The 15406-nt window shown below is 44.1% G+C and overlaps 1 protein-coding gene across 1 annotated transcript in view; it reads right to left on the bottom strand.

Annotated features, from left to right (window-relative positions):
• anos1 (anosmin 1) overlaps nt 1-15406 on the bottom strand; it is a 43263-nt gene extending 27857 nt beyond the window's left edge. Inside the window, exons 1-2 of the mRNA XM_030787115.1 lie at nt 15224-15406; nt 7757-7804 (exon numbers count right to left, since the gene is read on the bottom strand). Coding sequence (XP_030642975.1) covers nt 7757-7804; nt 15224-15406 — 231 coding nt within the window. The remainder of the gene's footprint in view (nt 1-7756; nt 7805-15223) is intronic.

The following is a 15406-nucleotide window of genomic DNA, read 5'->3' as shown; positions in this document are numbered from 1 at the left end:
ATCTGATTTACAGTAGTAAGCCCTCCTCCCTCCTTCGTGTCTAAGATTTCACAGACGTTGAGTGAGCGAAGATGATGACAGATTCTGGAGAACATGTCAGCGGAAAAGAAGAAGAGGGAGTGAGAGACTGATCTGCTTTCCTGGTAAGAAAACCACTCAGCTTGAAACATACGTTTCCCCAAAATATATTTTATCGCACCGCAGATCACGGGCCTGGGGTCACGTCGTACTCAACACGCGTTTGACAAGCCGGCTACAGAAAAAGATGTTGGGCTCCCATGGTGCCCGTGCTGCTGACAAGAAATTCATCCAAAATCTTCAGAAATATTCTGAAATAAGATATGCCAAATATCACATTCATTCTTGCAGTACGGGATTTTTTCCCCCCCTATAAGTATCCCATGGTGTATAACCTTGCGTTTAATACAGATGCTTTTACAGTAACATATGGCCTATATTCTCCTACAGAAACCATGTCACATGCTGTGGTCACGAAGCATCTCAATCTTTTAACTGTTTGTTAAAAAAGAAAGAAAAATCAGCCTGATTGTGCCTTTGGGCACGCTTGACCGGAGGAGGTAAAAGGGCAAAGCATCGGCTCCAAGGCTAAAGAGTTTGATTACTGTCTATTTGAGTGGATCGCAGTAAGGATTAGGAGCGATTGAAGGATGAGTGAAGGATTTGAGATAACAGAGGAGAATCTCTACGAATCACACTGGTTTCTAACACACTGACCAGATGAATTGCATGCTTTAGATAACCTAAGACACTCCTGAAACATTCAACGCCCTCACTCTCCCCCGAGGCCTCTTTAAGCATTAAAAGCACCTCTGCTTGGTAAACGTTACAGGCTACGTCTGTTGGCATGTTTACCTCCATTAGTGTGAGAGCACAACTCGTATCAGTGCAAAATAAACTTTCAGGATGTGGGGTGATGAAAAAAGACCAGCAGTGACCTCGTACTTCTTTCCCTCCCTCTCTCTCCTCTCTCTTATCTTCTCTCCATTCTCAGCCAACGACTCAACCGCTGAAATGCCCCTAAAGAAGAGAGAGGGGCGACCCAAAAGGTCAGCAAACTCACAGAAACTGATCGGCACAAAAACAGGTTGTTCTGAACCATCCCAAATGTAATCACTCCTTTGCAGAGCAATTAAAAGATGAAGGAAAAGAGGAAAAAAAACAGGGAGGGGTGGGGTGTTGGGGGGGGGGGCTGTTCTCTATCGCTTTGAGAGGATTTTTTGCAAGCTGCTCTGATTAAGATAATCCCCGACCAACACCGAGAAAATTACAACGAGTCGCGATCTGACACGGAGACACACAAAATCGCAACATCTGCTAAAAAAGCCGACTGGCTCCCGAGCGCTGCTTTTATTCAGAGCATCAGAGGATAATCAAACACTCCACGGCTCCAGCACGACATTAATCACCGCTAAAATTATCTCTTTAATAAACAGCCAAATAAACCACAAATCGTGACACGGACACACTTATTAATCTAAACGCGCCGATTACGCGGATACCTCTGCTTTGTGCAGAGCACAGAGAGTCGGTCTGGCAGTTGTGTCTTGTTTAAAAATACTTGTTTTGACACGTGTTGTTCCAGGGAAGTATGCTGGCCCCATTAAGTGCGACTTTAACACTTTTCAATGTTCCTCTCTTCCTCCCAGTATGGTCAGGTCTGGATGTCTTTTTTTTTTTTCTCCTTTTACCGGATTCTGGTCCTTGCCACCCACCATGTGAATAATGAGGTTCACAGATAGCTGAGTTGTGCCACCCCCTCCCACAACATCCAACCTCCACCCCCCCAACTCCTAATAGCCCCCCCCCCCCTTTCTCACCCAATGAAAGTTAACAGCCATGTCCAGTTCAGGCAACTCCTGCTGGGGATGACTAGCACCCCCCCCCCCCACAGCCCCCTTCTACCACCCACACGCCAACACTAGACTACGGTCATCATCTGACAGTCCACAACAGAACAAGCCAAGACTTGAAACACAAACACACACACACACACACACACAGAGCTCATTACAAAAGTACACATCTAGGCTGGAGTTGTTTTAAAGAATGTTCATGTCATGCACACCTTCGTACAAATCTATTGGGTTCACTGCCTTTACTTAAGAAGACTAACAGAATGAGAAAAAGAGAGAGAGAGAGAGAGAGAGAGAGAGAGAAAGAGGTCCATATTTGCTTTGAGAAAACAACTCTTTTTTGGTTCCACGTGGTACTAGTAACATTCTGTCACCTTGAATCTGAGATTATTTTTTGCGCAAGTGCCCCCATTCATAGATGCTCACTTTGAGTACACAGATCATTGTCTAGCTAGCACAAGATTATGATTTGTGTGTGAATATGGAGCTGCAGATCCATAGAACAACAGGTCATCTGACAAAAGTACAGGGACATAATGAACCGCGGACAAATAACGGTGTGTAAACAGAACCTCAAAACATTGTGATAAACAACCGTGAGGTTTACAGAGTAATCTTGAAGATTGCTAAACCTTTTCCATAAAAATACAGTAATAAGGAGGTTCTTTTACTTGACAATTCTGGGTCTTACAAAATGAGTGGCTACCATAAGCAGAACATGTCTGAAGGGGTCACGTTGTCCACACTGTGAGACCCTCCTTCAGGCTTATGAGTAATCCCTGTTTTTTTTGGGTCCCTGTTTCTTCTGACAAAATCCCTGGAACCAAATCACGGGACTGCTAAGTTCCACCACTTAGTTCCAGTTCTGGTTCTATGTAGTTCTCTGCGGTGGGGGGGAGGGAAAAAAAATGAGCAAAAGAGAATCTCTTTGGACTGTCAGACACAAATCTTTCACCTCCTAATCTTGGACCGGTTCCAGAGTTTGTTCTGAGTCATGGCATGCTGGTGAATGAGGTGTTTAAACAGGGACATTTCACACCAGAACAATGGTCTTGTCTCAGCTGCACAACACTGTGCCTCTGATGGTGGTACACACACCTCACACACACACACACACACACACACACACACACACACACACACACCACACACACACACACCACACACACCACACACACACACACCACACACACACACACACCACACACACACACACCACACACACACACCACACACACACACACACACACACACACCACACACACACACACACACACACACACACACACACACACACACACACACACAGGTTGGCAGAGGTGTTGCAATGCAGCGTCTGGCTCAAACGCCAACCAAAAGGTGCTTTGATGTTCCTGACAGACCAGAAAAACAGCCCGGTTCAACAATCAAAGCAAGTGCCCCACACTCCTCTCCCCTGCTCTCAGGAGTGGCTGCAAACTCACTCCGGGGCCAAAGGAGGAGATGACCACACAGAGGAGGTACCTGCGAGGAAAACACAACTATTACACCAAGTCGGGCTCATGTGCGTAACCCCATAAGGACTGCAATGTTTTCTCCACGGACACGACATTATTTCTCTTTTAAATGAAGATTAATGAAGAATCGAGCCGAGCCAACTCAACCAATTTATTTTTTACTGGACTGATTGACCCATAAAAACACTACTGTAAGGGAAAAACAGAGTTTTGGGGGGGGGGGGGGGGGTTGCTGAAAGAGAAGGAGGGGGGAGAGAGGTAATGGGGGAGGGGGTATATTATTGAGAGCTACTTTTGAGCAAGAGACACAGTTTTCCCCCATGATTGTTATCCAAACAAAATTTTTCCACTTTTATTTCCACATTTAAAGACTAGCCACACGTGTCCTGCGACTGAAAAAACAAGACACTGTTTGTCTAAAGGGATTTCTGACTGAATGCTCGACGTTTGGGTGAAGGAGGTGCCTCAAAAGAACACCTGGACATTTCATTCTCATTTAAAAAACACGCTCGACTCATTGCAATTAAATAGCAGCTCTACAGACAGCAAAGGAAAAAAAAAAAAACCCTTTTCTGTATTATGCAAGACATTAAAAAGGCAGAAGCAAAACTATAGCAAAGCAGTTTGCTGTTGAAATATCCTAATTCAGAGATGGATGGCTTCATTATGTTTTGTTTTGTAATGAGAGTTTGTCGGTTTGTAAAGCTATTAATTTAACTGATCAGTAACAGCACATTAAATCCATTCCATCGATGTTTTTAGTTAATAGAGCACATTTGCTTCCGGAAGCCGGTTTGATTGCAGCTGTGTGCGTTCCAATGCCTTTCGCTGGTCCAGCTGTGTAACAAACGTCTGTGAGAATTCATGCTCTAATTTGAGCAATGGTTATTTACGAATTAAATCAACTTTCGTATTAAGTTTTGGACCAGACCCTTGTGAAAATCAAATGTGAAAGTTTTTTTCCTAAGTCATCTGTGCAGCTCTTGAGTATCCAACACTTTTCAAACTTTTCAGCACCCCTCCCCCATCTGGCCATAGAAAGAGAAAGAAACAAAATGACTAAAAGTGTTGGGTTTTGGACAAAGGCATTAGCACTGTGGCCTCCTTGCCTACTGGTCCTGAATGAGCCATGGTGGTGTTATCGTATGTTAATGACTACCCAGACCCTGCCCACAAAAAAGCGCCCTCTCTCTTTCTCTCCCTCTCTCTCCATCTATCTATCTTTTTCTTTACTTCGGCGACTGGGCAGAGGGGTTAATTACCATAACAACGGGGCTTCCAGGCTGCAGGGGCCAGTAGCGGCGGACGCACACGCCTCAGTCCGAGATGACTTTCACATCTCAGATGAACGAGGGGAGGCTTTGATTTCCTAAAGTGCTGACAGATTGCTGAGGTCACACCGCCGTCGCTTAAATAATTAAGCAATCTCTCTGCACCGTCTACGCAGCGGGAAGCTCTCCTCCAGGGGTCTGGCCAGTCACCTCCGCTGCTGAGGACGGACAAATGCAGGCAACTCGAGGGGCGAGGGGCAGAGGAAGCGGAGTGGGGGGGGGGGGGGGGGGGGGGTGTACTTTGGTCATTACTTTTGTTCTCCTGTTTGACTTGTGGCAGGACTCGGCGCTGTTGATGAAGTGGGGAAAAAAAAGGCTAGTAGGTAGTTTGCTTTCTCTTCACCACTGCAAAACACTGGCCTATTTAAACTGGCACAATGGTCACTGCGGTATTATGCAGTACCACACTCTCAATGCCTCTACAAACACTCCACTCAATTATGCAGATCAGTGAAGATAATATCCAAACACAGACAAGGAAAACAACCTTTTTCTTTCCTTTTATGGTTAAAATCTACTCCAAAAACCCAACCCTCCCCGCCGAACCGCACCGCGCCCCAGCAAAAGAATATACCGCATGATGATAACTACCGAAGTTAAAACAAAGTCTTACCAGACATTAAAATAGTTTCGTGAGCAAATATTAGTAAATGTTACGCTAGAGCTCTAACGAAAAGATCTGAATGTGTAAAACAGCTCAGGGAAGACCTGGGAGAAAGGAAAAGTTTTCATTTGCTCTGTCGTGAAAGAGAGATCAAATTAGCTTTAATGGCATCACTTCTGTGCATATTTAATCTGCGTAAAAAAGGCCCCATTCAAACGCAAAAATAAAAGAGAGCGAAGAGGCATCACACCCGTAATGACCACGATAACAGAGCACGTATGGAACAAAAATCTCAAACATTCACCGGGTTTTGACAGTGACGACGCTCGCCTGTGAAAACAGAGCGCTATGCTTAGACACGCATACAGCCAAAGCCCTTTTTCAAACAATAAGAGTCTTGATGAATGACTGGGCAGAAGAGTCGTGCCAGGGGCCAAATGTTGGCCAGTTTCAGGTAAAAGGAGAGGAACTAGTTTCACTGCGCTTAAAAAAAAAAAAAAAAACGAAAACAAAAGGAGCATTTCATTTAACAGTCCTCTTCATCTTCTCTTTGAAGAACTCTGAGTAAACCTGGAAACAACAACAACAACAACAAGAATAACAAAAAACCCCACGAACCCTAGGTTAAGATGATTTTGTTTTGTTTTTTTGAGGCATGAGGAGTCATTTGGGCTCTGCTTTCTGTCATCTTTCCACCACTCCACTTACTGGCCACGTAATTCCCCATCGCTGCCCAACATACACACGGCTTCAAATTCATAAAGCGGATTTTGACAAATGGTAGCAAATTTGAGTTAATTCTTCGATTTTACACAAGGGATGTTTATGTGGTTTCGCAGAAAACACTCTGCTTTAGCTCTGTTTGACATTTTGCAATCCATTTAAAATTATAATGCTAACAATGTGGACGACAACGGTTGCTAGGCAATTTGTCTTTACGACTTCATGACGATTAGCATGGTCTTTATTCAAAACATTTTCATTTTTTGATTATATTATACGGTTAATATTTAAAAGGCTCACATGTTCATAATATTCAGCGTTGAAACATTTCGGTAATTTGCTTTTTCATGTCAAGCATTGAGGACAAACTGGTTGTGTTTAACAGCACGCAAATGCAATTGCTGATGAGAAGTAATCCGTCATCACCTCTAGAATAACAGGATCTCTATAAACGATGCCGACAAGTCGTTTCTACAGAGGGCAGATGGAGAGAGAGAGAGAAAGAGAAAGAGACGAGAGAGGAGAGCGGAAAAACAAACTAATGCAATTGTACGCTGGCGAAAATGTAAACATGCGTCTGAGTGCGAAAGTGAACACTCTGGGTGATGTTTATTCTTAAACCCTCATTTCACTGTCAAACCTCTGACACTCTCAAAATAAATCCACCCTCGTCTGTCGCGCTAGAACTACTGTTGGCAGGACGAACCGTCGGCCGTCAAAAACAGCCTATCACTTTGCCTCGCCGTAACCATCCCCCACGCGCGCGTCTGTGTGCGTGCGTGCGTGCGTGCGTGTGTGTGTGTACATTAGCGTTCAGGTTATTCTCTCCTGAAAGGTGGTCTGCTGTGGAGCCCTAATGAAAACTGTGAGGAGAATTGTCAGCTGTTCTAGGGGAAGGTGGAGAAAACGCGTCGGCGCTCCTGCCGTCACGCACAGCGTTCTCGCGGCACTTTTCACAGCCACCACAGGATCCGCGCGTAAAAACCCTAACGAGACGCTGCGATTCAAACCGTACGGCCGGGATAACTCAACACGATCCGTTACGCGCGGCAAAGGCATCCACGTAGTGGTAACACCTCCACTTTGCGTTTAAGGGCCCTGAGCTAAGAAAAAACAACAACTTCAAACATTTGTCCGGGATACATTTTTCAAAGCAGTCCTTTTTCAAAGTAGTGCTGTTTGATTTGCCAATCATAACACTGTAGGACAGGACTGAGGGAGGGAACTGAGGTACCTGTCACTCTAACTGGCTCCTGTACAATGCAATGATGAAGTGTCCACGATTATCAAACACATATGTTTTTTTTTTTTTTTTTTTTTTTAAATGAGTGAGATTGGGGTCTAAGGTCATATAAAAATCTGAGCCAATGGCAATAAGGTATTTTAATTGCGGTTATATTCTGCAAGAATGACTGGGCATATATGTCACGAAAAGACTTTGTCCTTCAGCAGCTGGTAACATAGTAAATGATGACCTAGAAAAAGCCTTGATGGCCGTCTGACAAATAGATGAACTCACTGCTGAATGACCTTCAAGGCACACTGCCATTAAAGACATTATAAACACTGCATGTGTGTGTGAGACAGAGTGTGTGTGTGTGTGTGTATGTATGTATAGGACATCTGAAAATCATGCATCTATTGAAAGCTAAAAGTGTCACAGTTGTGCTGTGTAGAAGTTCAGACATTTCTCACGTTGACGCCTAGCTTAGCCTTGGGCTACGTTACCTTTGAGCACTGCTTATGGTTTTGGCACCACTCCAGAGATCCATTGCCCTGAAAAGAAAAGGGAGAGAGAGAGAGAGAGAGAGAGAGAGGATAGCGTGAGTTAAACGTTTTAAATACCAGTCAACACATTCCACCACTGACACGCCACACAGCGCCTGCTATTACAACACATCCACGTTTTTCCTCCTGCATCATCCTTCCAAACGTCCCTGAAGACATCATTACAGCCTCAACAGCCAGAATATTTTACGAGCTTCTCGGAGGAACGGGATTTTAGGATGACCTTCATCATTAGCCTTTAGCAACAGCCGAGGCATATCTCAGATAAAAAGAACCATTTCATTCACAGGGTATGACCTTCAGCCTGCTCGTCCGACAGGTTCGGTCCAGCGCTGCGAGAAAACAGACAGAGAGAGAGAGCTGGATCTCTGGTCAGTGTCAGGCGTGCGAGAGAGGAAACGGTTTATCGTAGCAATCCCAACTGTCTGTCTGATTTCACCAAGCAGCCGCTGAGAAGTAAGAGCAAAACGGATGTGATGTCGGAAAGCGCAGAATCCCAGTCCAGATGGGCCAAAGCCGTGCTCCCCTGGGCTCAGCGGTATGACCCAAACAGGCCCGAGCATTGTTCTCTCCCTGCCTCACCGAGGGCAGACAGACACCAAAGACTGCGAAAAAAAAAACCCCAAAAAACGAAAACCTTTTTCTCCAGGTAAGAGCTTTCCTACTGCTGTAATTTAATTGCATGAGAAATTCCGATAACGAACAAGGAAAAAAAAAAAAAAAAAAGAGTACAAAAACGCTCCAAGAGGAATTTTACAGGGGGACATGGAGGTGTGTGCGAGTTCTGTCTGCATACACATGATTTATGGCTGTTCTTTGATCTCCATCGCAGCTCTACAAACACAATGAGGAGAGAAAAGAAGCCGCAGTCTGTAAAAAAAAGAAAAGAAAGAGAAGACAAGAAAAGAAAAAGAAACCACTTTTCTCTCCTTCTACTTCACAATAAGACACAGAGTCAAAAATTCCATGAACACTCTCAGTCTGCAAATATAAGGTCGTTTTGCGACATGAATTGACGCTTTGTTCCTCCTGAAACAACGGCAGTGGAAGACACAGCCAAAGTTTACAGGTCTGCTAACCAAAAAGTCTGCTTAAGTTCAATGTCAAGTTCAAAGCCCCTTCGAACGATGTAATCCGCTGGAAATTCCCCCCACACCCGCCACCACCCCACCCCCCCACCTCAAGTCCCCCCAGAGACCCTAGGAGAGAACTTTATCATTAAAAGACTTATTTTACCATCCAACACCAGTGGGTTTTGTGCTGTCTGTGTCAAGGATAATGGTCAGCGGGCTTCAAAGCCAAGCGCAGAAAAGAGTGGAAAAATAAGTCTATCCTTTTAAGTAGATATCAGCCTGTTCTTGAAGGAAGACTGTTTTTGATTCAACTTCACTCAGAGGAGCTCCTCAGAGGAGGAGAAGGCAGAGGAGAAAAAAGTCCGTTTCTAATCCGCTGGTCAAGCGCTTCATTAGAACATCTGACTGTTATTATCAAATAACTTTCAACTGAATCTACAAGGATAGAGAGAGAGAGAGAGAGAGACGATGAGCGTTAATAATGAAAAACACATTCAGATCATCTTTCATTATTTCTCATCTAATGTTCATGAATCAAAAAAAACAAACAAACAAACAAACAAACAAAAAAACAGCAGGGTGACAAAAACGAAACAAAGCAAATAAACGGCAAATAAAAACGCGTTCTAGACCACAACACTTTCGCTAATACTCGCGATACTCGAATTCCTGACACTTCATCAAGAGCGGTCACTGGCCACTAAATCAGGACGGAGTGATTTTTTGGAGGGGGGGGGGTTGTAAAAAAATATGGAGACTCTGCGCTGCGGCCTGGGATTTCAGGGCAGACCTATCAGTCAGCATAATTTACACAGGCTGTCAAAGCGTTTGACAAAACTCCTCCATCACCGGCCTCCGCTCTGACACCTCTCGGATCCCATCACTCAAAGACGACGGGCACTCGGCCCGAGAGGTCGACCCTCGGTCCCCCGACACGGTCCCACCAACATGGGGGGGCGGGGGGGGATCAGCGGGATGTTGCCCCAGCTGTTGCCGGGACGACCTCATCGTGTCAGCGACCTATAGGGGATAATTATAGGGCAGCTCTTTTAACCCTTCGTGTCCCCACAGGCATTCCTGGCTACATTTAACACTGTACATGTTCCCAGTTCCCTTAATCAATCTTCCAGTGCGGTGGAAGAGGAAGAGAGAGAGGAGTTTTTGGTGAACAGAGGAGTTATTCGTGGCTGGTTGAGGATGTGTAAACACGGGGTTCATTGGAGAGGTGTATCGTGTTCAGTTGTTCAGTCAGCTGAGAAAGACCAGCAGCTGGTCAGAAGCGTAACAGGGTAGAAAGACTACAGGCTGGACATCTCTTCTACACACACACATACAGGAGCTCCTCTGTCTCTCAGATTCACCTAGTCAACTTTGCTTTCCTTTTTACACACAGCTGAATGGAAACCTGCTGAATGGGAAACGTAGAGAAAAAAAAATAACACGTAATATATGATTATAATATATAATGTGGGTGAAAGTAGTTGTTTTTAAAGAGGATTAGTCCATACATGTGATTGCTTTCCAATTGAGGAACAAGAGTGTCTCAGAAAATCTAAATAAACACCAGCATACTTTTTGACATTCCACTGGGTATCTTGACAAGTGTTTCTTCATATCTGGCGCATCCGGTTTATGGGTGCATCCAGGCATCGCTGTTTAAACAGCGTTTGAGAAACAGGCCTTTGAAGTATGGCATGTTGTAATAAGCTGGCAACAAACTAAATTACTTTACGGCATTTGTCGCCTTTTTTCCTTCGATCGCGTCACTGCTGCATTCCTTTGTAAGACGTGCCGGTGAGTAACAGGAGACGGAGCCATAACGTGACGTTCCACCATTAACGTTAAGGCAGATCCTCCAGACCGGCCTTAAAAGAGTCACACCCCTCAAATGTCCCAACCTCACCGCAGTTAAGGACCACCCCCCCCCCCCAATCCATAATTTCAGCAGTCTTATCTGTGAGACAGAAGTTTAAAAAAAAAAAAAAAAAAAAAGATAAATACATCCCTGTGCTCATATCCACTGACCCCCCCCCCCTCTCTATCTCTCTCTCTCTCTCTCTCTCTCTCTCTCTCTCTCTCTTTCTCTCTCTCTCCAGCTTTCCTCAGAGTTAATCACCATTCAACATAATTGTGTTTGAGTTTAGACTGATTTTCTCGGTTGGCAGAGTTGTCATGATTGAATGATTAAACTAGGCAAGACACAAGACATTTATGGAAAATTAATCTCTAAAATAATGTTTTTCCCCCCTTTTTCAAGAAACCCATATGTATGCTAACCATTACGCATAGAGGGGAAGAGAGACCAGACTAGACTTTTTAATGGTTTACCTTCAAAAGAGATTTAGCGTTTTACACAGTTTTTCTACTGTCTTCCCCCTGACATTACCTCATAAGTAGCCCTTATCAGCACTCTTCCCAATAGCTTATCAGTTCACATTATCTGGATGTCTTCAAGTCCACAGGTTGCTGTATGTCACAGATAGCACTGGAACATCAACAGCACAGGACGAGAGAGCAGAGCAGAGACATAAACGACTCACAGCCGCTGATCTGGGGTCAGTGACGAGGCTTTGTTCATAACTGTGAAGAGGATTACGGAGCAGCTTTTTGGACATTTAAGCAGAGGGTTCGCTGAAGCAAAAGGAAGGAGAAACCGATGAAAAGCGTGTAGGTAGGTCTGAGGGGCTTAGGAGAGGTAACACAAGCCTCATTCATCCCCGTTTCCTCGGTTATGAAAAACTCCACACATAGATGAGCCGAAAAGCCACAGTTTGATTTCTTTCCCAAGCACTTCGGCATCAAAGAGCAGAACAGAGGAGGACAGGGCAGAAACTACTTTCCAATGTTTTTCTTTCCCCTCCGATTAAAACATGAGTCTCTGGAGGTCTGCACATTAATTTAGAGAATGCAGACATCGGGAATGAAAGGGCTAATTTAATACTTTTATGACTTCAAATGGAATAACTGAAGGTCATTGACACACCTTTGGCTTTACAAGGCCACACATAAATAACCCGACACAAAGCGAATGCTTTTCCATCATCCACTGGGAACAGAGCCTCTCTTTACTTCATATTTTCAGTCTATATGGTTTATGACTGGGAGTTACTTCTCTGTCTGTACGCGGGTGATCCCCCTACACGGGAATGAAGCTGCTGCATTATGCGTACTTCACGATTTGAAGAAACCTAGGAGAGTTTAACGTCGAGCCGCCCCGGTCCTCGATCGACAAAACCGACGCGTGCCTACGAGGTTTTTATGAGTGACGACTGAATCACCATTTACACAGGCCCCCGACCTTATCCTTACTCCCGTCCAAAATAAATAAATAAATAAATAAATATGAATGTTTTTGCCGGAAAAAACGCCTCAGTCTGGTTAATGTAACTGACCGAAAAACTTTCCAGTGACAGAATTTGGCCTTGGGTATCGATTCCAGTGACATTCACACTCCTTAAACCATTATTCGGTTAATCAGTAGCAAACAAAAAGACCTTTTCTGATTAAGTACCACACACAATGACAAACACAGACATATGAAAAACACCCTGTGGGGAGCAATTAGACAAAAAGCTCATAAAAATGGCCGAAATGGCTAATCAACCCCAAAAACCCCACCGTCTGAATCGCAGCCATTGTATAATCTAAACCGAATGAGAAGTTAATCTCTAATGTTGATCTCCTATCTACAGTAGATTTCATTAACACTTTGCAGGAAGACCATCTGCATTATCTGTGCATTCCTGAGCTTGAGAAGAAACTGATTTGACCAATGACACGGCCTTTTGTTTCCCACCCGCCGTCGGCAAGGTTACGCCCATCCAACCCCTTTAAAAAGGAGAGTCTAAACTTCTCCGAATGCCCCCCTAAAGCCTTCGGTATGAGAACCACTGCCTCTAAACCAGACCGCTAACCAAATATGGAATTTACTGTAAAAACATATCAATGAAGAGTGACAGAATCAAACGTGTGTCATTTTCTGGAGAAGCATTCTCTACCAGACATGCGAGGTTTCATCATTTCAATCACACCAGCGCCCCCCCCCCCCCCCTGTTTTGTTTCGCTTTGTTTTGTTTTATTCCCGCAGGGAAAGCCACAGTAACGAGACTGTGTACAGGCCAGCAGACTGTTTAATCTAAACGGATGACAGAGAGAAGATTCCAGAGTTTCCAACACCCTTTAAACAGAGCATTTAGTAACCACAAAAGCGGTGTCAACACAGCTGCAGACTCACCAACCATGATGGAGAAACATCACAAAGTGTTTCAACAGCAAAACCACCACCACCACCACCACCAACAACAACATCAACAACAACAAGAACAACAAGAAAAGCCTATTCCAAACTTTCAATGAAATGCATTTGTTCAGGCATTCACAACTGTCTTTGCAACTCACATGAAACAACGTCAGATAAAAGACACATTCAGAAATACAGAACATATTTCCTGCATTCTAACTAACGGCAAGTGTGTGCAAACCCACATTTATGTCCAAGATGCCACTTGTGGTCGTTTCACTGCGTAAGCAACGGGACATTAAGACTGATCAAGAGGTGAGGGACCTGTTTAGCAGGAAGGTGACCTTACAAGTAGAGCTTAGGGGACACAGGGGGGCCCCAGTGTGTCCACTGTAGAATCTGACAGTGGCATTTGGTGGGGATGGGGGGCGGGGGGGAAGGGGTAGGAAGAGAGGAGGATGGGGGTGGGGGGGGGGGCAGTGTTAGAGAGGTTGAAGGGGTGGTGGAGGGTGTATGTTTTTGCAGCTGACCAGACCTCCCATTTCCACATGAAAGGCTTTTGAGCTCCCAGATCATTCGACGACGCGCAGTCTTCACAAGAATATCAACAACAATTGCTTTCTATTCCTGGAACCTCCAGCCTGTTCTGCTGGTCTCCTTATCAGCACCAAATGCATCTACCTCAGGATCACAGACTCCTCCTGCATGCTTCATGCCAGAAACCAAACAAAACAAAAACAGGAGAGAATTGTGCATACATGAAAGGTTCATGTGTATGTATGTTATGAGTTCAGTATTCAGGTATATAGTATTTATAACCCAGAAAGGGTATTGTCAAATAACTACAGCCCCGATGATAATGGCTGAAAAATGATCTCTGTGATCTGGGGAAAAATTGCAAAGTATGACAAGTGTTAAACCACAATTTATTGATTCATGGTCTCTGCCTCTCGTGAATGTATTAAATAAACAACGATTGTTAGTTTCACTTTCTTCATTTAACCGTTTAAAAACAAAACCTTACACATGAAAATGAATTTCTTCTCTCGTCATTTCACCAAAAGAAGCGACGGTGAAGAGAAATGACTGTTCAAACCTCTGGCATCAAAAAAGGCTGCAGACGTTAAAAAGTGTAGATTTGCGGCGAGATAAGCGTTGTTGTTCATCATCAAAGTAAACTGGCATTCCGTCAAGGAATTCAGGCATCAACGCCATCTCGTATTTGTGTCTATTCAAATACCTCGGGTTAAAAAAATAAATAAATACATCAATAGGAACCAAAAGAGAAAAGATCTACGGCCGCCCCTTTCACTTAAGTCCTGAGAGGAAACAGTGTGTGCAGTCAAGGGTGAAAAACGGACCCTGACACACCATAGCCAATCAGCTAGAGCCAAAGACCACTTACTTCTTCACAAACTGAAGGGTTTCCACAAAACTTGCGGGGATTTTCATGAATTTCAGCTTACAATACAAAAAAAAAGGTGTGTTTGGTGTCACAAGTGTTAATCACAGTTCATGGAAAAAAGAAACCGATTTTACAAAGCACCGAATCACGCATCTTGCGCTTAATTGAACTGACTTTGTTTCCAGCATTAACATGCAAATTTCATCCTACTGATGACAGAGTTAAATTAGTCGTACGTTATGTAAAGTTTCTCTGCATTTCATCAATGCTGTAGTGATTCCATTCCATAAATGCACATACTGTAACACGGCACTACTGCATTGCCTCATTAATGTGTTGAGCAGGTAGACTCCATATAAGCGTACTAATCATTTCACAAGCGGTATAATAACCAATCGTCAGTCGTTGTGGGCCTTGGCTAAGTAAAATGCAAGAACTTCAGCAAACTTTCTTTACCGAAGCAAACGTCTACAAGTCGGACCAACTCGTCAGTGTTGTTTCTCAACACAAGAACTTGTTAATTTTGTTAGAACTGTTTGCTCAATTAAGCCCATTCAAGCGCTCGAAGTCAGTCCGCAGCAAATAACTGTACACAATTACCAACGAATCCGTCTGCTATTAACTTACACATCCATCAGAACACACTTTAGACAGTAAGGAGAGAAAATATGAAATGTTTTTCTTCGTACCTGATAATGCTTGAAAAATGCTGAAATTCGAGTGATGTGAAGACTAAGGCATCTCGAGGCGCATCTCGCGCGGTAAATGCTCCCGGTGAAGAAGGACTCGTCTTGTTTCCTGGCGTCGACATTCCATATTACAGTAATCCATAAACACAGGGCAAGACACACACTTGAGCGCCTTGAGGACAT

The sequence above is a fragment of the Chanos chanos genome, chromosome 10 (assembly GCF_902362185.1).
Source record: "Chanos chanos chromosome 10, fChaCha1.1, whole genome shotgun sequence".
NCBI lineage: Eukaryota > Metazoa > Chordata > Actinopteri > Gonorynchiformes > Chanidae > Chanos > Chanos chanos.
This window is presented reverse-complemented; position numbering and strand designations above follow the sequence as displayed.